Source organism: Gossypium arboreum, chromosome 12, assembly GCF_025698485.1.
Source record: "Gossypium arboreum isolate Shixiya-1 chromosome 12, ASM2569848v2, whole genome shotgun sequence".
NCBI classification, from domain to species: domain Eukaryota; kingdom Viridiplantae; phylum Streptophyta; class Magnoliopsida; order Malvales; family Malvaceae; genus Gossypium; species Gossypium arboreum.
The window spans coordinates 112,225,135-112,248,697 of record NC_069081.1 but is presented as its reverse complement, the minus strand read 5'-3'; the positions used below and the strand labels follow the sequence as shown (position 1 = coordinate 112,248,697).

General features: G+C 32.6%; 3 protein-coding genes across 4 annotated transcripts; 1 reads left to right on the top strand and 2 right to left on the bottom strand.

Moving 5' to 3' along the window:
* Positions 1-1,525: 1,525 nt before the first annotated feature.
* Positions 1,526-8,291, bottom strand: LOC108476502 (uncharacterized). Of its 2 annotated transcripts, none has more exons than XM_017778715.2 (14): positions 7,960-8,291; positions 7,759-7,838; positions 7,572-7,669; positions 6,870-7,027; positions 6,216-6,367; positions 5,603-5,721; positions 4,993-5,156; positions 4,733-4,807; positions 3,799-3,870; positions 3,228-3,365; positions 2,748-2,903; positions 2,313-2,365; positions 2,050-2,228; positions 1,526-1,910 (listed from the first exon to the last, which is right to left on the bottom strand). In XM_017778715.2, the coding sequence occupies exons 1-14, from the start codon at positions 8,045-8,047 to the stop codon at positions 1,850-1,852; spliced, it is 1,593 nt and encodes a 530-aa protein (XP_017634204.1). In that variant the 5' UTR covers positions 8,048-8,291; the 3' UTR covers positions 1,526-1,849. The 2 variants fall into 2 exon arrangements, with proteins under 2 accessions (XP_017634204.1, XP_017634206.1); XM_017778717.2 differs by having other exon boundaries at positions 7,575-7,669.
* Positions 8,292-10,678: 2,387 nt separating this feature from the next.
* Positions 10,679-11,749, bottom strand: LOC108477502 (PLAT domain-containing protein 3-like). Its single transcript, XM_017780049.2, has 2 exons — positions 11,505-11,749; positions 10,679-11,400 (listed from the first exon to the last, which is right to left on the bottom strand). The coding sequence occupies exons 1-2, from the start codon at positions 11,574-11,576 to the stop codon at positions 10,936-10,938; spliced, it is 537 nt and encodes a 178-aa protein (XP_017635538.1). The 5' UTR covers positions 11,577-11,749; the 3' UTR covers positions 10,679-10,935.
* A 1,649-nt stretch (positions 11,750-13,398) lies between these two features.
* On the top strand, positions 13,399-15,804 carry LOC108478802 (hexose carrier protein HEX6). The gene is made up of 3 exons (XM_017781258.2): positions 13,399-13,755; positions 14,103-14,425; positions 14,498-15,804. Exons 1-3 carry the CDS (start codon positions 13,626-13,628, stop codon positions 15,569-15,571), a joined length of 1,527 nt encoding a protein of 508 aa, XP_017636747.1. The 5' UTR covers positions 13,399-13,625; the 3' UTR covers positions 15,572-15,804.
* Positions 15,805-23,563: the final 7,759 nt, after the last annotated feature.

Here is a 23,563-nt window from a genome sequence, read left to right as displayed (position 1 = left end):
TATTTTGTGTTTTATATGAATAAGAAATTTTTTTTTTCCCGGGCGGGGTTGGGGGAATCAAGCATTACTGCATGCTGAAGCAAAAGGGAGGGTAAGCATGAAAAATGAATTCCACTAGGAAAATGGATGGAATCCAACTGCCTCCTACGTATCAAAAACTCAAAAAATCACCATCATTTTGTTTTAGAAGATAATGTGAATGAAATGCCAACTGAACTACTCAAAGCTGATTTTTCATTTTTTTTTTTTTGGGGGGTGGGGGTTGTTGGAATTGGATACTTGCACTCCTAAAATCATATTGGTCTACTTCATCATCATCAATTTCCTATTTGTTTCTCCCACTTTTTTCTACCTTTTGTTTTTTTTTTCTTTGGTTTGGTTCAAGCTTTTCAAATCTTATAATTGCAAGTTACAAGGTGGTGGTGGCGGATGTGGTAGCCTCCTGTTCATGGAGGAGGACAGCCCATGAACCCCCCCGTGGCTTTCCTTATGAATCATCACTTTCTTCTTTTTGCCTCCCATATGCCTTAATTTCCTTCAATTATATTATTTTAACAATATACAAAAGAAATTGTCCTTTTCTTTTTAATTATGTGGCTGTAGAAAACATTTCAAAACACGCTTAGTATTAATATATAATCATATCAAATTTACTTTTGCTTACAATAATAGGGCCTCATCTCATCACAAATGGTTATTATGGTTTTTTCTTAAACGTTTATAACCCTTTTCTCTCTCCCTCTTTCTTAACGCGTTTTTTGTAAAAGCAAAGACAAATGGTTTTAGTATTTCATACATCACCCAAAATATCATACCTTAGCGGTGTAATATTTTAATTCAAGTAAATTTCAAATACAATAATATCTTAATTTTTATTACTTATTTTTTTATTACACCTTAAATAAGATAAGTATCACTTCCATATATATATATTTTTTTGAATTCTAAAACTTCACTCCTAATATATCAAATAATTTTCACAAAATTTAACCGGAAAAATTTCACAATGATTCTTATGAAGAAAATTTTCAAGGATAAAAAACACAAAAGGAATAGTTTTATTAAACCCTTTCTCCAAAAAGGAAAAAGAGAAAAACGTGAATGGTTGAGATGTAGGTACACACACACACACACATTATATTGTCTTGTCCTCTAGGTCCATCAGAAATTGAACTGTAGGCCCATTCTACTTATTAGCAGAAAGGAATAAAAGCTTTGGTGATTCCTTGGAAGAGGCACAGATAAAACTGCAAAGAAAAGAGAGAACACACTGGCATTGAATCTGCAGAAATTTCTAATCTATCAGTTTTAAACACAGTTCCTCACTTGTCTATTAATTTTCATGGCTAATCGAATATTGTCACCTTCGGGGACATCAACAGGAATTGTCAGTAATAATAACTTCAAAAGTTTGAACCTTTTGAAGAGGAATAGATCAATGGACACAATTCAAAATTTTAAAAGAACAAAAAAAAGAAAAGAAAAGAAAAGGTAAGTGTCATTCAAAAGCACCAAGTCAAGAATATTCTGGCCTGAAAACACTGTAACTTCTGTATATATCTTCAGCTTTATCCTAGTTGAACATTCGGAACAATACAAAATTCTTGAAGTTCTCCTTCACTATACCTACAAGGTACAACTTCTGTTTCTGACAACTCTATTCTACTATTTTTGCATTGCTAGGAAGAATTTCCTTTAAATTTTGTCAATTGAATGAATTTCATAATCACCGTCACAAATCCCGTCACAACTCGTTCAATAGATGATACATAAGAGGAATATTAGAAATAAGCTAAAGGGAGCTAATCCTACCTTCAATTTCAAAATGCAGTTATGGCCCTTCTTGATTTCAGTCTGAATGGTCGCGGAAATGGATAATTTTGTTGATAAAAGGCCTCTCACGCCGATAACTACTCATGGAGATAAAATAAAACATATTATAAATGATAAGCATGCATGCCAGGATATGGTATAAACCAATAGTTTGTAACAGATAATAGTTTTAAGAAGTTTAGGGAACTTGAAAGCATAGGATAGGATGATACTTACATGACAAAGGCTGAGGTGCAGAAGAAAGCGAACCCAATGCAAAAATGAATGAAAAAGGATGACCAAAAATTTTCACGGTCAAGAAATACTTTTTCTGAAATAAGAGTAGCTACACCCGATAGCAACAGGATTGTCCACCCTGAAGGTAAACAGCTGCAGAAAGAAAATGAGGAAGACTCCTGTGGAAAACAAGGAAATGTGATTCAGTATAAAGTTGAAATTAGTACAACATCGTGATTAACTTGTACAAGCTTAAGTCATACCTGAAAAAAGTGTTTGATGAAAATTGCTGAGTAGATAATCCTCAAAATCATATCTGTTTAATTGTTAAGTAAACCCAACGCAATGAATTTAATCTAACATGATCCTTGTTGCTAGAAATGGACATATTTGAGAAGGTCTATATGGATGTCTGTTAAAAGGCCAGCCTGTAACATATCTGACACAAAGGACGGGAATCAACTTGTAAAAGCTTATATCAGACATTGCTGAAAAGATAATTGCTCAAGACAAACATTTTTTTGCCTTTACAGTAACGTCACTGCTTTAGCATAAACCGAATATATTCATCTCTTTCTCTATATAGCTCAACAGCAGCACTTCTCAAAATTTTAAGATGTTCTATGGCACCTAGTTGATTAAATCACTGAAAGCAAATGCTCATAGCTAGGAAATTCGCCTTAATATGATAAGGATACTCAAAGAATTTGCAAGAATCAAACCAATGGCACCAACAGATCGTATCAGTAGGACATTCAATGCTACATATATCAATGAAAATACAAGCAATGAGTTGTTTGAGCGTTTGAGTTGGTTCTCAGTTGCAACTGCATGAAGAAATGCTTCAGAGGTCCCTGACGCAAAACCAAATATAAGAATAATATCCAGCAATAGCAACTCAATCATCAGCAGGAGGTTTATACAATAATGTCACATCAAGCATGTAACTTTCATCCAGTAAAGTCATATAGTTTTACGTTAATAACAAGAGGTAAAAAATCCAGAATTGTGCCACTTCAGTGTGATGTCATAGCACCTTTGCAAATATACCAGGTTTTGAGGAAACAAGTAAAAAGAGGAAGAATATGACGAAACTGATCTTGTTCAATATGACACTTGAGGAAAATGTTAGGCAGCCGCATACATATTGACAAGCAAAAAAGCCCAAATTTACTAACCATTCATAGCCAAAACAATGATGTAAAGACAATAGTAACGAAGCGCTGTGGAAGCTTCTCCATCACTCCATTTTTGACCATACAACAGTCTGATTAGGCAATAGGAGTAGCTTGGGCCAAAAGCCAAAAATATGAGACCTACAAAATAAGTAGCACCTTGAGGAAAACATAAAAAGAGCATTATGTTTTAAAAGAAAAAATGATTTTCAAGAACATAGGGGTATGCCAGGGCATACCAAACTGATCGAAAGGAAGCAGGTTCTGCCAATTAGTATAAAAATAAACAAAACAGAGATTATCATTAGAACAAAATTAATTCCTTAGATTAAATTGTACTGTACTATATCATCACTAAAACTAAGAAGCATTCTAAATCAGCCAATAGAAATCATAGTTTCTAATTTTAGAACTATTGTGTTACTATTGTAAGTCCCAAAATTATGATATTACTCCTATATTACTTCCAGAACCAATTAAGAATTTCATTACATTACAATATTGTTGGCAATGCCTAGAAAACTGATCCTAGGAAAGGAGGGAAATATCAAGTACAAAAAACTTAAGAACATACCGATTAGTAAAACAAGCTTCAGGGCCTCAGTAAGGCGCCTTCCTAAGTTCTTGCTTTTATTTGGAGACTGTCCTGTCCAGAGATATTTTATCAATATGATACAAGTTAGGAAGCACCATCTTAATTAAGGAGAATGAGCATCTGTGTGTATAAACATTCAAAGGCAACTAAGTAACAAAATATCTCATTTAGAACGTTAAGTCTTCATGGAAGCAAGAAGCAGGTTGTCTGAAGGAAAAGGAAGCTGAGTTCTTGTGTGTGGATAAACATTTTTCACAACAATAAAAAAAAAAAAAAAGATCACTAATTAGTTTAGGCCTTAGGATGCAACATATGAACATAAAAAAAACAGGGATGGGAGAAGCTAGATTAAAAGGCTGAAGATTCACCATAAATTACCACCTTCAAACTAACTCCCAGAAAACAATTGGATTAGTAACATAAAATGTGATACAAACATATAATATGGTGTTCATTTCATGCACAACATAGAGAAAAACCACCAAGCTACAAGAAAGAATACATCTGTCTGATATTGTGCCAGCAGCATTAAATTAATCCAAGCTCCCAAACACATGTAATCATATTCACTGTACAAATGCTGAACAAAAAGGAAATTTTCTTGTAATTTATGGACAATGGAGAGTGCTACTGTCTTTTCCACCTCCTAACATCCACCTATCCTTTATCTCTCTCTCTTCAAGAAAAAGTTCCTGTTTAATTTAATTGAAGGACATCCTATAGCAATCTGACTTCATCCTATTCATATGGGAGCTATACTTGATGTAAAACAAAAATATGGACACAATTCTGAGAGTTGGGTCCGCAAAGACAAAGAAATGTAGTCAAAAATTAATGTTAACCAGATATGTGATCCTAAGAAACAAGTTTAAACACCTCACAAAATGAACTGAAGAAAAGGACAGTAATAAACCTGATGCAGACCTGGCAAATGTAGAATATGAACTTTCTTCAAAAGGAAGAAATACCAACCTGACCACCAAGCTCCCTAAATTAAAAAAAGAAAAAGAAAAAAGAATGGTTTAGATCAGCCCTTGAAAAAATAATCGCATTTTCTCGATCGTAGTGGAAAATTATAAGAGGCATTGCATTATATCCAACAAAACAGTCCAGCGTCCAAAACCTACCAACTGAAACTTTATAAAGTATGAAGCAAGTGTGCTGATTACTCACCTAGTTTGTCCACAAGTCCATATACGGCTTGGTTATATGGTGTATCCAACCATACAAGGAAGATCTTTTCTCCCTCTTGAAGGATCAACTTTCGAAAGGATTGAAGGGTAAACAACATGCACATGTTTGAGAGCTGCTTATCAAAATTAATCATATGTCCTAGTCTGCAAAAGTTGTGCGTTATTTATGGATAATCTGGAGAAAGTAATTAAAAGGCAGAGCAAGTAGCTAGCAAACAATTCAGGAAATAAATGTGCTCTTTAGACATAAAAAAAATAAAATAAAATAAAAGAGATGTATTTAGGAGAATCAATGACATATGTATAGAATCAGACAAAGAGGGTTGAAGTCCAATACATGGATAGGATTCTCATGGTACTCGGATAAAGCCGTTATGACGACAGCTCTAAGGTATCATCAGGATGTTAATTTATATGAGGAAACCTAAATTTCCATCACGTCTATGTCGAGAAAAGTGGATGGGTATACTTATTTACCATTAATTCAAGTCTACTTTTAATTTTATCCACAAATAAGGGGAAGGAGGACTAACAATTCAAGCATACATATTACCTGAAAAGAATCAGGTCAAGCATAAAAGGACCAGTACCTGAAAGGAATAAGATCAGAACTCCTATATGCACGAAAAAGAAGAAAATAGCTCCAATAGCCCAGAAATATGCAGGCTCCATATGCTGCTTGGGACAACGCAAAGACAATTCCCTTCTCCTGTAAGAATCAGGTTCAAACATATTCATGAAAAAGTTACAAAAGAAGATCTCATAGCAAACCAACATAAATCAAAAGAAAACTGACAAAATCTATGAAAACAATAAAAAAGTATATGCATATAAAGAAAAGCATAGACACATTAGAGAAGCAGAAAAGGACAATTCATAATAAATGTAAACATGAAAGCTCCTCACATTAAGTGCATAAGTTCATAATCGAAGGCCTAATCACCATAAACCTCAGAAGCAGTCAACCACATGCATCACAAGCAGAAGCAAGAACATTTTAGCGGCTAACCATCATTCACAAGAACACTACATGGCTGGTAAAATTAGAACACCAGAACAGGACAATATATTTCATCTAAGAAAGTTAACCCAAGAATCATTAAACTTATATGCAACCATTAAAAACAGACACAAAACACACCTTGGCAGATCCACAACATGAATATACTAGTACTCGCAACATAATTCCCTTAAAAGCTTTACCATGTTAGTGAGGTTCACAATTAGAATGTACATCGTTACACAGCGTGAAAACGTAGCTAGAGTTTCAACCACCAAGCGCAGTTTGAGTAGAAACAATGTCTGAGAAAGGATATATAGAGGTTCCGCCAAGAGCTCTAATATACATGCAAAACCTGCCAAAGAAAAATAAGCTAGTGAATGAAATTGTTTTAAAAGGAATGTTTCCAGTAGTGAACAGAATAATCAGCTGACTACAATTAAGTTGATCTCATGCAGACTAACGAAATTGTGGTTCATTTAAGATGTAATACTCTGCTTTCAGACAGATTTGGGCAAAAGCAGTGATTCATTGGAGGGAAAATTCTTTTAACTTCTTTTTCAACAAAATACTTGCAATGAGGTTTACATTTTTAAAGTCACTAGAAGTTGCAGCACTGGAATATACTGAAAGAGCCAACATTCGCAAGCACAGAGCTAATTCTATACTGGCTATATCTAAACAAGCCAAAAGCATAAAACTGAAGGTCATCAACAAATGAAATTTGCTATAAATAGCAATTTCACAAGTAATAAAAAGTGAGAGACAAGTGAAAAGAATTGACATTTTTCACAATGAATAGCACTTAGAAAGCCACAAGAATTAGCAGAAAGTTTGGAAGCAGTTATAAGAAATACCATTAATCAAAATAGCTTGAGCATAAGGGTTAGAATGCTGTAACCCTTGCCACCAGAAGACAAATACACATCCTGCAATTGTGATAACCACACCAAGTGGGAAACTCATCCAGGCCACTTTCAACAATGCAGCATTGTCTTTTGCTGAAGCACCTTCACTGTAGTTAAAGACATGGATTCTGGGTGTAAACAAACAGCTAGAATACATAAAGCTAAAAGATCACTGAAGTTCGCAGTGTATCAAAAGGATGAGATGAGACCCAAGAGCTAATCTCTCCTGAACCCAATATAGTTTGATATAAAATCAAGCCTATATAGACAATAAAAGATTATCAAATTGCTCTCATATTATCAAAACTTTAAAAGCATTTGATTGATTTACTTGTATTTCAATTAATTGCATTTTGCTATGACTCTTTAGTGATCCCTGTCCTTAATAAGATTATTACAAAGGTTCATACAAATTAGACAAACTAAAATTTGATGCTTAAACAAAAGGGATAAAAAAAAATTCTTAAATAGAGAACAATGACCTTATTACTTCTTATATAACATCATGTAAAGCCATAAGACCTAAGTTTCTGCCCACTGCCTACATATGAAGCATTATATGAAGAATATAACAAACAAGCAAAATTTACTATAACGAAGCAAATAAAGGAAAGAACATATGCTGAAATCAATGAAAAAGGAGAGAGAAACCACAATTTAATATCAGCACGCATGCAGGCTCGCCGGAATCCTTCGCGGCTAAGAAACAAAACACACGTCACAAATAGATGGAACTGAACGGCATACACCTACAAAAGAAGAAGAAATCAATCTATAGTGAAGTGAAGGTCAATTCTAATGATTGAGAAATGAAGGGAAGAGCATTAGTTGCGGCTACCGCATAGTCCTCCTGGGTGAGGTGCCTCACTATCCATGAATTGAATATGAATGGGATTCCTCTTGACAAAAACTGTGTAGCTAAATCACCCAAACGAAATTCAACCCAAAAAAATTAGAAAAGGAAAAGCAGATAAACACAACTAACTAGCGTTACAATTATAAATAAAAAGGGAGAGAATTAAAAGTTGAAATAACGAACCCAATAAGTACTTGAAAGTACGAGACAGATTTGCACGGTCACCGTCTTTGGGAATTTCAGAGGGAACCGTCGACGAAGCTTTAGACATATTGAATCTGGTCTTACCAGTTGAGATTTTGTTTTGGTTCTTGACAAAATTCAATAGAAAAGCAAATGATAGCTAAAGATTAAACTTATTAGCAAATTAAATGAAAAAAGTAATTGATTGGAGGAATATATATGAAAAAAAACTCCAGAAATTTTGCGAGAGCGAGGTAAAAGGAAAGCTATTTTAATAAGAGTCGCGTTGAGTATATTAATTGCTGCGGATTAGATTAAAGAATACACATTTTACTATTAGAAATTTGGTCCCAGTAGATACATGGTTTACATGATAGTTACGTGCAATTATTTTGTTATTTTCTTTAGGTGAAATTTTAAATACAAATAATTACTTTATTATTTGATTTTGATATATGGACTAATTTGTCCTTAGTAAATGTAGCAAAATGTGATTTAATTTTGGTACTTTTATTAAGTGTAAATCAAACTCTTTCTTAAGAGAAGTTTTTATAGTATCATCAACTTGAGAGTCAATAGATCAGACTCCCAACAAAAGGTATTGTTCTTGTATTGGGGTTCTGCCATCGACCTTCACAGATAATTGGTGTACAATTCACGAAAAGGTGTCACAATTGGTGGAAATAAATATCTACAAACTCATGAGAGAGATGTTGGTGTTATGCACAATACTAATTATAGAGAATGTGCCTATAGGGATTCAAACCATCAATACTTAGCTCAAGTGGTACAATTGTTGCAAGGTAAAAGCAACATATGCTTGTTGGTGATTCGAATTCTAGCAGGCGCGTTCTCCATAATTAACATTGCACACAACACTAATGCGTCTTTCATGAGCTTACATGTACTTATCTCCACTAACTGAGAGCCTTTCTTCATGAATTGTACAATATCTCTTTGCGGAGACCTAGGACAAAACCTACCTTAAATCCTAAACACAGGGACAATACCTTCCGTTGAGGGGTCATTTTGTCGTTTCTTTATTTTTGAAATTAAACCTTAAAATCAGAATAAGCATGTGCCATCAAATTAACCACAAGATAAAATTAGTCATTAGATTGTTGGGGTCATTTTCAATTGAATTAAATGTTCTTGACTTTTCACGCATGAAACGATAATTGTGGGACCCTCTCATTTTTTTTTTACTTTTTATTTTTTATCTCTATTAGATAGTATAAAACCAAAATTTCATTATTCAACGATTGGAAATATTAGCACATGTCATGAAATATTATAAAGACTATTCACATTATTTAATGGTTGGTTTGATGCTATGTATTTATTTTAATTTTGGGGTTTAATTTAAAAATGATGAACTAATAAATAACCTTTTTATAATTCATATATTTTATAAATTTATAATAATTTTAATTTTTATGAATTTTTATAAGTTTATAATTTTTAATATATATTTTAGAATTTTTATAAGTTTTATAATATTTATAAGTTATTATGATTATTTTATAACTTTTTATAAATTTATATAAAATTTTAACATTTTAACATTTTAGCATTTTTATATATTAATGATTTTTATGAAAAAAAATTAAATCACAGGTTGTCACATATCAACATCTAATTGATTCCTCAATTGATTGTAACAATCAACTTGATAAAAACAAAAATTGTTAATAAAAAGTTTTAATTATTTATTTTAGGAATAAATCTCAAAATTATGCATGAACGCAAATTGATGTAATTTTACACGTGAAACTCTAATTGTGATTCAAATGTATACTTGAAACTTTAATTTTAATTTAATCATATGCATTTAAAGAAATAAATATATCAGTTTATTTTTATTCTGGATAAATATAATTACTTATGTATGTAATATATAAAAATTAAAATGATATTATATCGATAATTATGTTAACAATTTACAAGAATTGAATTAAATTAAAATTTTATATATAAAATTACAAATTAAATTATAATTCATATATAATTTTGATATTTATCCATAATTTTTATTAACCGGGAATTAAATTATGCACTTAATAGATTTTTTTTAGCTTTTTCTTGGGAGCTTCTTTATTCCTCTAAACCTAAAAAACTTCACCTATAAGGGGTTCGAGTCCGTGGTTTCATTTGATCGGGTCGGATCGAGCCTGACACTAGTTGGACCATTGCTTTACGCTCAATAAAATCATAAAAGTTGGCCTCTTTCTTCCTTCCCTTTGTACACATAAAGGCCCACTGTTCGAGGCTTATTTTTGAAAAATATATATGTGAAATTATCAAATTAGATCCACTATGACTAACTAATCTTTCTCCACCTATGAGAGTTTGGGTTGTTAGCAATTTCTCCTTATCTCCAATTATAAAAAAAAAAATCTAATCTTTCATTTAGTTCCATAAAATAAGGCTGAAAGTTATATATAAATATATTATATTTAACTAAAATAAACTATATGATATTTTTTATTTAAAATTAAAAGTGTAACTTCGATTAAATCACCAATGGAGTGACAAAAGATTTACGTTTAAAATTTTAATTTACACTTATTTAGTACTTCAAATATGTCTTGGTTAAAATTTTAATCCACTTTCTAATAGACATTAAAAAAATTGGTGACCAATCACATAGCACCATGTAGCATTTTTTTAAAACAAAATTGAATATTTTTATCAAATATATATAAACATTAAACTATATAAAATGAAAATAAACTAAAATTTTGACATGTTGGGATTTTTAAAGAAATTTTGTATAATGAGATAAAAAAAAAAACCAAATGTAACTATCCAAAACTCATTTATCTATCTTAAATTGATTAAAGAACTAAGAAGGAAAAGCATATCTACTAGAGATCCAAAAATGCAAAGATCTCCGAAACAACCGGACCAAATTAAACCTCTCAGTGCCATCTCTGCCACATTATTAGCAACTATTTTGAACCCAAAAGGCACCCATCAAGCAGGTCTTTCGGGATTCCCAACAATGAGAGGCACATTCCTGCCATGCTTGCGAGGCTCATCCCGCATATAGCACCCATCACGAAACGCCGTTAACTGGAAAGGGGGAATATCAGTGGCCAACCACTGATCAACATAGAACACGGTCTGGGCGCATGGTTGTTGAGGTCCGGTGGACGTGACCTCGATGTAGTCGCAGTACCAGCCATGGTGCCACCCCGAGCCATCGGAGGTCAAGTTGAGGCGGCAGGGAGAGCCGATGCAGCTGCCTCGCCCACTGAAGACATCAAGGTTGCCACGCTCGAAGTAGTCGTGGGCGTATGGCATTAAACCCCACGAACGGAGTTCTGGAATCCAAACTGACCGCCCGAACGGATCGCCCAGAACTACACTGATCCTCGAGTCCGTCCCTGCTTTCATCATGCAACCCGTCTTCACGTACAACGTGTAAACACAATCATTCTGCATTTGGAAAAAAAAAATCATTAAGATCATCGCGTAGATCAGCTTGACAAAAGAAAATATTGTAAAAACAGCTTAAGATGGATCCATATAAGTATACTTACATCGGTGGGTCTAGCAGCTACTGAAAAAAGTAGAACAAAAAAAGATATTGAGACCAACTGACAACCTTTCATTTTCTTTCCTTATGAACTGCAATTTTTTAACTTGGGATGTGCGATTATGGAAAATAGGCAGGTGTTTTATTTATACATAGGAAGGAGGAGAAAATTAACTATAATTAGAAATATGCTGTCCGTCCAATGTATCGGATTTGGTTGATATTACTATGTTAATTTTTAACATGACAAAAAAGACATGAACATCAAAATAAACTACAACTATGTAATACTGATTATAACACAAAAATTACGATGCCCTCTTGATTTATTTCTCAGCTATACGATATGGGATACAAAGATGAAAATCATTTGAATATTATCACTTAAATAAAGTAATTTTAGGCTTAACATGTTTATGAGACATGAATATAATTTTAAAAAAATAAGTAAACAGAATTGACATAAAAAATTATACCAACACAACCATATTAAAATAAACCATCACTTGCCACTATTTCTATATACTTTTTTTCTGGATTCTTCACGTTCTCACTCCGGTTGACTCTTTTGATATTCCTTATTGGTACCAAAACCTGCAGCACATGTTTATACATGTTGCATTACTTAAATTCACTGTTTTGAATTGTGAAAAGTGAAAACAATGGAAAATAATTCTAAACCTTGTAAGCCAATGTTGCAAGCACTTGTCCAGTAGATCAAGTAACGTTGATCCATCTTTCACCGCAGAAGGCAACGTTTTCAGTGGAAATAAACAAGAGCCCTGGTATTGGACCGGCTGTCGTGCACAGATGGCATTGGAAAGCCTTTAGCAGCTTCTCTCCTTCTTTCACAATAAATATTTGTCCGAAAACACTGCCAATTCCTCCTCCTAGAATTATTCTTGCCCCAAAACTCAACTTTCCCTTCACTGTATAATCTCAAGCACGTACAGCACAGTCCTTAATACTTGTAGCAGTAAAGTTAAATTTCAATCATATAAATGAAAGATCTGGGTTACCATGGTTAATGATCCTGGAGGCAAAAATGCTGTTTTTATTCTTCAACTTTGCGGTATCTTCCCCTGTTTATTATCAGTTAAACCTTCTGGATTAAAATATAAACAGAAACAAGGGTAGAGAAAAAGATTTAGTAATGATATGAATTGTAAGTGCTTATTGGATTTGAAGGAAGAAGAAGGGCTTTGGGTTAAGCTGAGAAGTTTAGAGTGAAATAAATGTTTCAATGGAGTTTTCCAATTTGATGATCTTTTAGATGAAATTTCCATAGAACTTAATGTGGAGTAGTGCTCAAAAGGAAGAAAATTACCACTCCTAACTTCCCCCAAAATTCTGACATAGACTTTAATGCCTTAAAATTCGATACTATCCTAAAATATGGTGAAGTTTAGAGCTTGTTCAAATGATAACATTTTTTTTCTGGGTAAGGTTTGAATCCACGACTTCTAATATATATGAGTTTTTGGTCAGTTATTAGTCATGACCCGGTTACAATTCTTTCGTGGAGAGTGTAGTTTTAGCCCATTCACTCCAAGTGGGTACGACTTAGGCTTACGTTTTTTTCACTCGAATTTACATTTACAATCTCTCGTTTTCATTGCAAAATTTCGGACGTCAGCAGTTACCATCATTTGAAAAGGAGATAAATTATATACCAAAACAAAAAAATATTATGAAACTAAAGGCATGTGATTAGTTCCTGATTGGTTTCGATCATTTCAAAGAGTAATTTAGCATAGCATGTCATATGTATCATCCGATATTCAAGGGACTCTGTCCGGACAGATTCTATTTGTTTTGTCCATAAACCAAGCGAGTTAAGCTCATCAGTTTATACATCAATGGATAATATATATTTAACATGCGGTGACATTTTAAGTTCATATTATTCCCAAGGTTCAAGCTTCTTGTTGAATATTCAAACCCCACATGCTCTTACAAGATTTAAGTGATGGATGGTAATGTTTTGTTTTGTTGTCTTCCTTTGAAACCCAATAATTCATTGAGACCTTCCAAGTCAAACAACACTGTAGTGACCATATATCGTCCCAAATTATCAGGAACTTGAGTAGGGTTCCCTTTTCCAAAAGCTCAGCTGTGTTCAGCGATGGCGGTTGCTTTGGCAGTAACAGGTGGAGGTGGGCAATACAATGGTAGGATGACCTGGTTCGTTGTTCTGTCATGTATGATGGCTGCCATGGGAGGTGTCATCTTTGGCTATGATATTGGGATTTCAGGTTTGCCTCTGCAAAATTTGTTTGTATAATATATATATTTCCTTCTTTGCGTTGACGATTTATGGCTAAATTTACTAATCTTACATGCTTACAAGTATGACTTAAAAAGTCAGCGTGAAAGCTCTCTGTCAAGCCACTAAAACATGAGTTTAATTGCTTATTTATGTCTTCTTGTTAGTTTGGAGTAAAAGAGAAAATAACCTGAAGTGAAAAGAGTTCTTGATTGAAGTGAACTGAATTGACATAGCATCAATTTGTACATGCAAGAAGCCAAACTACACGCCTTAATATTTGATGTCTTCTTGTTAGTATGTCCTAAGATAGTTCCAATGATTATCTGTGTGAAGGTGGAGTGACATCTATGGAGCCATTTCTCAAGAAGTTCTTCCCAGAAGTATATAGAAAGATGAAGGTGGACACCAAAATCAGTAACTACTGCAAATTTGATAGCCAACTGTTAACCTCATTTACATCTTCACTATACATAGCTGGGCTAGTCGCTACGTTCTTCGCCTCATCAGTTACAAAAGTTTTCGGTCGTAAGCCGTCAATCTTGACAGGAGGTGCTGCATTCCTTGCTGGTTCAGCCCTTGGTGGTGCAGCTTTCAATGTCTACATGCTGATATTTGGTCGTATCTTGCTTGGAATTGGGGTTGGATTTGCAAACCAGGTACATTATTTAACATTTCCATTATTGATCCAATTCTTACTGCACAATCTTAATTGTTTTTTCTTCCTGCAGTCAGTCCCTTTGTATCTCTCAGAAATGGCACCACCTAGATACAGGGGAGCAATCAACAATGGCTTCCAGTTCAGTATTGGCATAGGTGCACTGGTAGCTAACCTTATTAATTTTGGCACCGAAAAGATTGAAGGCGGTTGGGGTTGGCGGATTTCCCTAGCCATGGCAGGAGTTCCAGCCTCAATACTAACACTAGGTGCACTTTTCCTCCCAGAAACACCCAGCAGCCTAATCCAAAGTAGCAGTGATCATGACAAGGCTAAACAGCTGCTGCAACGTGTCCGAGGCACCACTGATGTCGAAGCAGAACTCGAGGATCTCATCAAAGCAAGGTCAATCTCAAAAACCATCAAGCACCCATTCAAGAAAATCATACAAAGAAAGTATAGGCCTCAACTAGTAATGGCAATAGCCATACCATTTTTCCAACAAGTGACAGGCATCAATGTCATTGCATTTTATGCCACACTTCTATTCAGAACAATTGGAATAGGTGAAAGTGCTTCCCTACTCTCCTCTGTGGTAACCGGTGTTATCGGAGCCGGATCAACATTCATATCAATGCTTATCGTCGATAAATTCGGGCGAAGAGCCTTATTCATGGTTGGAGGAATCCAAATGCTTATTTCACAGATACTTATAGGAGGAATCATGGCAACTCAGCTAGGGGATCATGGTACAGTAAGCCAAGGGTATGCATATTTAATTATAATCTTGATATGCATATATGTAGCGGGTTTTGGATGGTCTTGGGGTCCATTGGGATGGTTGGTTCCGAGTGAGATATATCAGCTAGAGATTCGATCCGCCGGACAAAGTATTACGGTGGCGGTCAGCTTTATATTCACATTCATTGTTGCACAAACATTTCTAAGCATGCTTTGCCATTTGAAGGCAGGGATTTTCTTCTTCTTTGGAGGATGGGTTATAGTGATGACTGCATTTGTGTACTATTTGTTGCCAGAGACTAAGAATGTTCCCATTGAACAAATGGAAAATGTGTGGAAAGAGCATTGGTTTTGGGCAGGGATTGTTGGGGAAGAAGATGAGAAGATTAAGATTCAAGGTGTTTGACAGTAGAATTTACTAGAGATTTTTAAATGTAAATTATTTGTATTGCAAGGAGAACAATAGGGAAACAAGTTTGATTAGCAAGTGTTGGAGAAAACATGAAATTTGAAATTCTATGTATAACTTTAAACCCTCCAACCTTGATCGTTCTAGTGCATTTGGTCTAATGATGATTGTAGTCTCTTTACTATAATGAAATTTAGGGTTCAATCCCCTTATTTTAATTTGATATATAATTTGATTCTTCTATTTTTACAATTTAAGATTTAAGAATTTAGTTGATATGTAAATTCATTATTAATTGAACTTAGTTAACATAGACTTTTTCGTGGTCCTAATCTTATGATCGAACAAAAAGTAAAAAATTTCACGTGATCACTTTACTGGTGACAACAATATGGACCTATTGATAACACTATTGTTGGACCTCTACCAACTTGAGACATGTGGTAGCATGATAGGCCACCTAAGAAGCGCCCTCCACTCACTACAAATCAGGTGGCCATCAAAAGCTTTGCCCCCTTATTTGATTATCTGATTAGATAGAATGTAGTGGCTCAAAGAAACTAGCCACTTGCTTTTTGGAAGGATACTGTTATTTGCCCTCCCAAGCATCCGATCTCTTGTTAATAACATGATTCTTTAGGCTACCGAATCTCACGTGGGCTTAATTACTCCGTCCCACAATTTAGAGGGAATGGCAACAGGTCCCATCACAGACATCTTCGTCCAATTACGGACATCCTCCCCACGCATCCCACAACAATGGCTTGACAGTGAATCCGCCACGATAATGCCACCTAACACGAGACTTTGCCTATAAATAACCCCTAAGATGATAAAGAATGGATGAACTCTTCAACATCATAGCCTACATTCTACCATCTTACTCTCAACCTATCTCTATCACTAATACTTCCACTCTCTGTATTCTCCGGCTCTCCACCAGATAGGATGAACTAGCTTCCATCAACTCCACTTCTTTCTCCTTATATCTCCTCCTTGGTCATCCCACACATCAACAATTATAAAAATGATAGAATCAAAATAAATACTATGTAATACATTTAAATTTAATTTACAAAGTGATTATAAGATATGATTAGATCATTTCATTGCATTATATGATTGATAAATTAAAAATAGTTAAAATTAAATTATATTTATACAAACAAAACAATCTAACTTCCTAAAAGGAATTAAAATCCTAATTCAGAAATAAATATTAATAATATTACAAAATATTTAAATGATTTCTATCTTCTTCAATTTGTCCTCATTGTCATAATCTTCAAATTTTGTCTTCTTCTATCTCTTATCATCATTTTCGATCAATATTAATTTTTGTTTATCAATAATTAATTGTCTTCTAACTAAAAGAAAAAAAGTACTTCCTTATTTTACTTTTGCGAGGGTCAATCTTCTATCAAATTCACCTTTTCTTTCATTATCCTATCAAAACAATTATTTTATATATAACCAATTATCTTAAAATAAATGGATAAATGTATAATGATTTTTTTCACTTCCATTACATCTTTCTAATATTTTAATCTTCAACATTCAATCAAACAAAACCGTTTATTATCTAAACATTTAATTTTATCATCAACCTGTAAAAAAGGATTTACACAATATTTTTTGTGTTGACATATATTTGAAGGCAAAAAGTTTTTTTTTTGGCTGATTCTATGATTAAAACAGCCCCCACAACTTCAAGTAATATTTTATTTTCAGAGTTGACAAATTAAATATTAAATTATCTATTTGGAAGATATTTAAACTAGTTAAAATTCAAAACATGGAAATCAATTGAGTTAAAATTTAAGACTTAAGTTTAGTTATTCTGAATCAAGTTTGATTACTTACAGAAAAAGTAAAATCACTTTCTATATGTGAAGACATAGCGTTACTTTATATAAAAGTGATTAGATTGTAACTCCTATGTCAACTAAGCTTAAGTGATATATAAATTTAAGTTTTGCCTAGATTAAAGATGTTAGAAAATATGAACATCACGTATATAATAAAAGTAATTACATGATAAGTTAGCCCAAATTAAAAGTGATCTAATTTAGTTAAAATTTTATTGGGATGATAGATCATGTTGAGTTTTATTTCAGATTTATTCTTTTAATTTCGTGATTAAAACTGTAACCACATTTCCGAACACTATTTTAGCCACCATTTCTATTTGCAAAGTATCCCCACCATTTCTACACTGTGCTTCATTTTCAAGTAAAAGAAATTGGAGTATAGAAGAAGCATGAAGTGGGGTAAGAATGGTAGTTGGCTCCCCAAAATAGGAAAACTCCATTAATTAATGATCAAAGTGAAAGTCATTGATCGGGATGAGTGGGGGAGTTGGAGAGTAGGATTTGGGAGGAATAATGGTCTCTGTTCGATTTTGCAGGCAGAGCTGCAGGCGTGGCTGAGGGGCTTCACTTGACTTGGCAACAAGGGTATCGGCCTGTGGAGCTAGAGGGTGATAGTTTGGAGGCCATTAACCTGCTACAGAGCAGTACACCAGAGGAGAATTGTTTGCGGAATCTATGAAACTCAGTGCAACAGATGCTTGGTCGGCAGTGGACTGTAGAGATCCGACATGTGCTGCAGGGAAGTGAACAAGGTAGTGGATTTTGTGGCGAAACATTTCAAGATGCGATCGTTTGCTCTGCAGCTGCTGGATACGCCATTAGCGGGGAGTTGGAAGCTGTTAATTGATGGTGTTGGTGTTGGTCGGATATCCCATGTTAGCTCTAGCTGAGGCATGTTAGGCACTTCCTTATTCAATAAAAAAAAAAAAAAAGAAGAAGGAAAAAGTGAAAAACATTGTGTCCTATTAAGGAGATTTCAAGGCATTAGTAATGGGATAACATATATCTTTGGCTGAAAATTTGTGAATACTCACAATTGCAGTAGAGGAGGATAATGTTTCAGCCCCATGTATTTGATGTCTACCATGAAACTTGACAAAACAGATGATGACCGAAACCTTCTAGATCTTGATTCTATGGACTATATTTAAAGTCTAAGATTGAAGCTCTCTTGACCATACAGATCTAAGGATAAACTCTTCTAAAGCTTTTAAGATGAAAAGATTCATCTAATTATTTATATTTTCCTTTTATTGTCTACCTAATTTTATGATTTCTCATATAGTTAAAACTAAACTACTTTATTGTATTTTCATCTTTATGTTTTTTAAGTCGACTCTTATTTTTATTGAGGTTACAAACTTTTTACTTTTTTTTATTTTAATGTCATTTATTTTTTAAATTCATAAAATAAAGGTTACGCATGCTTTAAAAAGTTTCATGCTGTTTTGTCCTTGAAGATTTGCTGCAACATTTAAATCTATTGATAAATTATATTGGGTTGCGTAGAAATGTGAAAATTGTGTATGTTTGTAGAGAAGTCAATAGTTGGCAAGTTCTGTTTTTTGTAGCAAAACATGTACTGCTGATGGCTGTAAATGGATGTACTACTTTCTTCATTTTAATAAAATATCATATGGTTGAGTGAAAACAACAAACAAAACTTAAGTCAATTTTTCATTCTCTTTTTCATTTTTCTCCTTTCCTACCTACAATATGTTATATATAGAACTACTTGGCCCGACCCTAAAGCCTGTCCAAGATATGAGAGGGTTTGAGCAAAAATATAAACTCGAAAAATGAGCTTGAACAAAAAAATAAGGTCCGTTTAAAAAATAGACCGGGCCTCGGATAAGGTATTTTAGCCCAGCCCGAATTCACTAAAAGATAAAAAAATCTGTATTTTTTTTTGTTTTTGAATGTTATTTTCTTATTGTTTTCTCCCTATTTTGCTACCATTTTACGATTATATTGCTATTATTTTGTTGTTGTTGTTTGAATATTGTATAAAGCTTATTTTATTTTTAATTTTGTTATTATTTTAAAGGCATTTCTTAATTTTTTATTATTTTAGAAGTATTTGCTTGTTAAATTGTACATATCTTAGTGTTATTTAAGTTTAGATATTTTTAAAATTTATTTTCAATTTATTGAGAAATATTTATTTTGATGTTTTTAGTATTTTTGATGTATTATATATACTTAAAATTATATAAAAATAATATAAAAATTAATACAAAGTAATTTGGTCCCCAAGTTTTAACATTTTATCTCTGGTTTAGTTTGGATAAAATTTTAGGCCCATTTTCCAGGCCAGGCCCATGAGCACCTCTAATTATGTATATTCATAGTTTATTAAGCAAGTAATTTTAGAATAGTTAGAAGATTTGTAAGAACTCAAGTGAATTTTTTTATGGAAAAAAGTAAATCAAATTTCTTAAAATAATTATTGTATTTTTTTAAAAATCAATATTATTGAAATGATTGAGAAATTATATTCAAAAGAAAGATTATTACAGATTAATTTTTAATAAATTGATAGTTTAACATCTATGTTTAGTTTTGAGATGTCGATTGAGTTTTAATTTGATTTGTATCGGTATTATTATCAGTACAGGAGAACGTGGGTTCGAGTGCTCTGAAGCATATTATCCTCCTATTTAAGGGTTAGGGAGGGCTATAGATAATTCTAAGTGTTGTATAAAAAATAAACAAATATGATAAGAATTTATAATGAAATTAATATTAAAAAATTAGTTGTGAAATTTACTATTTTTTTATCATTATCATTATGAAGAGGAACTTAGTTCTTTGATGTGATATTATCAAGTTATAACAACTAACTACTATTTTCATTTATTTGAAAGTATAGAAAAATACTATATTGCGTTTATTTAAAAGTTTGTGAATAAAATTATTGAATTAAAGAAATTTAGTATAGGTATTTTTCTAGACCGATCATAGGTTAATTCATTCGTTCATGTTTGAAAGTTTATTCAAAAATTGAAAAGTTTGAATAAAAATATAGATTTAAAAAATGAATTTGAACAAAAAAAATATTTTGGCCCGTGTTCGGCCCGAATCAGTCTATACTTTCTTTTTTGTTGTTTGGCTGCCATTTGTTGTTGTTTTGCTTTTATTTCGCTATTATATTGTTATTATTTTATTACTGTTTGGATGTATAATTCCTGTTTTATTATTAATTTTATTACTATTTTAAAAATATTTACTTTGTAATTTACAATTATCTTAGTGTGTATTTTTAATTTGTTGAAAAACATGTATTTTAATGTTTTTAATGTATTTCTAATATTTAGTTTCATATAAAAATTAATAAAAAATTTAATACCAACCAACTGAATGATACTCAAAATTAATATTTTTAAGGTGAACCGGAAAACAAATCTTAAATTTTATATGGAATTTAGCCCGACCCAATCAGATGTAAATTTGTCCGAATCAATCATTATTAATTTTTTATGGCATTTCTTAACGAAGTTACACTTTCCCAACGCATAATCTTAATATTGAAGAATAGTGTTTTTTTTTGGTGAAGAAAATAACAAACTCGTAAATTACAAAATAAACTTAAGAATAGTCATTTCAATCATCACTCTTTTAAGCTATAATAGTTTTTTGGACTTTTGACCACGATATTTGCTTTAAAGAATTTTAACATGGATATTTTATTTGAATAAAAGATTAAACCATATTTATATTTCTTTTGTTTAAATTTATATATATCTAATAACAAATTAATCAGTTATAAAAATATATATAATGAAAAATAATTAAAACGTGATGATATTCCTAGTAAATATATTAAAACTAAAGGCCCATTCCTTGTGGTTTCGGATGGCAATTAATTATTAAATTTCAGCTCATAAAAAGTCAATTATAGCGACTATTTTGAAAGTGTCAACACTAATTAAGTTAAGGTAAATTTGAGGAATATGTCAATTTTATAAAATATTTAAAGTTTGAGATAGGATTTTATTTGGATATTTAAAGTAGTAGGTTGATTTTGGAAAGAGAATATAATGACATGTTTTTATTATTATTTGTTTTTTGTGTTAGACATTGTAATAGTTTTAAGCTATATTTGATATGCGATAGTGTTTGGAGACCCACACAATTTTTCTAGAGTATCGAGATGAAATCATTACCTTAGAAGCCCATCACATTGCAATTTAGATACGATATTAGGTTGAAGTATAACTAAGGCTTCTAGTTGGCCGTGGTTATGAAGTCACGGGTTGGAGTATAACTCGAGAGACCAATTGACAGTGGTTATGCAGTCACAGGTTCAAGTTTCATGATGCTGAAAGAGGATGCTTTATAAACCTTATACATAAGTTTGAGACCATAATCATAAGGAAAACGAAGGCTTTTCGGTATAATAAACTTATTCTTTGTATCCATCTCTACCAAAAATAGTATCCTTAATGTAATTTTTTGAAACTTGTGACAAAATTAAATGTAAGAGGACTTTCAGGAGGGGAGTCATTGTGGAGGTAGAGAGAAGCTAATGCTCAAGTCGAGGCAGCAATGATTATAGTTATTAATGAATTCTTTAATACAATAATCGTTATCGACCCGAAAGGACTTTCAGCTTTTCTCCACTGTTACAATCACTCCTCCCCCTAAAAGTCTTATTGCGCCCAACTTTGTCACAAGTTTTGAATAATGAGGTTAAGGATATTGCTTTGATGGAGATGAAAAAAAGAATAAGCTAATTTTACCGGAAAACCACTTAGATTTTCCTTATGATTATGGTCTCAAACTTGTGTACGGGGTTTATAAAGCATCTTCTGGGGTGACATGAAACTTGAACCTGTGACCACATAACCACAATCAATAGGGAATCATAGTTATACTTCAACTATGATCGTATAACCACCGTGAATTGGAGCTCGAGTTGCAATGTGATAAGCTTCTAATGTGATAGTTTGATCCCCACATCGTAGATGAAATGTGGGGTTTCTAAGAGTTATCGCATCACTGTGAACTCAAACATACCTTAAAACTATCATGTTGTCTCCCTCAAACACAAATAAATCTTTTCGTCCAAAAATTTCAACACTCAATAAAAAAACAATTTGGAAAAGATTTTCTAATTTTACAAAGGACAGTAACCGATGGAGTTGATGGAGTAGAGGGAGCAAAACCCCATTTATATAGACAACCGAGGGGAAAATTTGAAAAAAAAAAGTGGAAGCCCAATTTGAAAATTATCTCGGGATTCTTAGGATGTTTGAAAATTATTTCGCGATCCTCGGGTTTTAGAATTTTTTCACGGGTTAGGGTTGAAAATGGGAGGGAAGAAAATGCGTTCTGTAGGATGCATTTTCAGTTGAGGTGGCAGAATGTTCTCTGAAAGCACAACCTGTAAGACACGCTTTTAGCCTATATGACAGCCAAGTCAACTTAAAACGCGTCCTATAAGATGCACTTTCAGAGAACATTTTGGCACCTCATTTGAAAATATGTCCTGTAGGGTGCATTTTTTCCCCCCCATTTTCAACCCTAACCCTAACTTGTGAAAAAAATTCTCAAAATCATAACCGTAATCCTAAACTAGAGATTCTCGGGCCATAGAATCTCGAATAAAATTCAGACATCACATCCAAAAATGGCTTGATTTATATAACAAATAAACTATTTGTTGAAAAAAAATAGTTGGGAAAAGTTACCGTTGGTAGTAGGACTTTTTTTTATTTCTCTCTCCAAAATCAGTCTATTTCTGTAAATATCCAAAAAAAAAAAAACCCCAAAATTCTATTTTTTTTTTCTAAAAATAGTTTTTACTTCAAATTGACCCATTAAGTTATTATTTAGGATTTTAGTAACAACTGTTTGTATACAATTATAATAAAATTATACAATATAATAATAAATACATATAAATAATTACAAATTAAGTTTAAATACATAATTCGACAAGAGTAGAGACCCGCAAATATTCCATTACTATTTGATTAAATATAATCATTAATAATTTAACTCAATTATTTTCAAAAGAAATTTAGCTCAATTTCACTAGAAGGATAAAATTTCCAGTCCTACTTATTAAAAATAAAAATAATATTTGGTGGTGCTGCTGAGGAGAGCCGTCAGA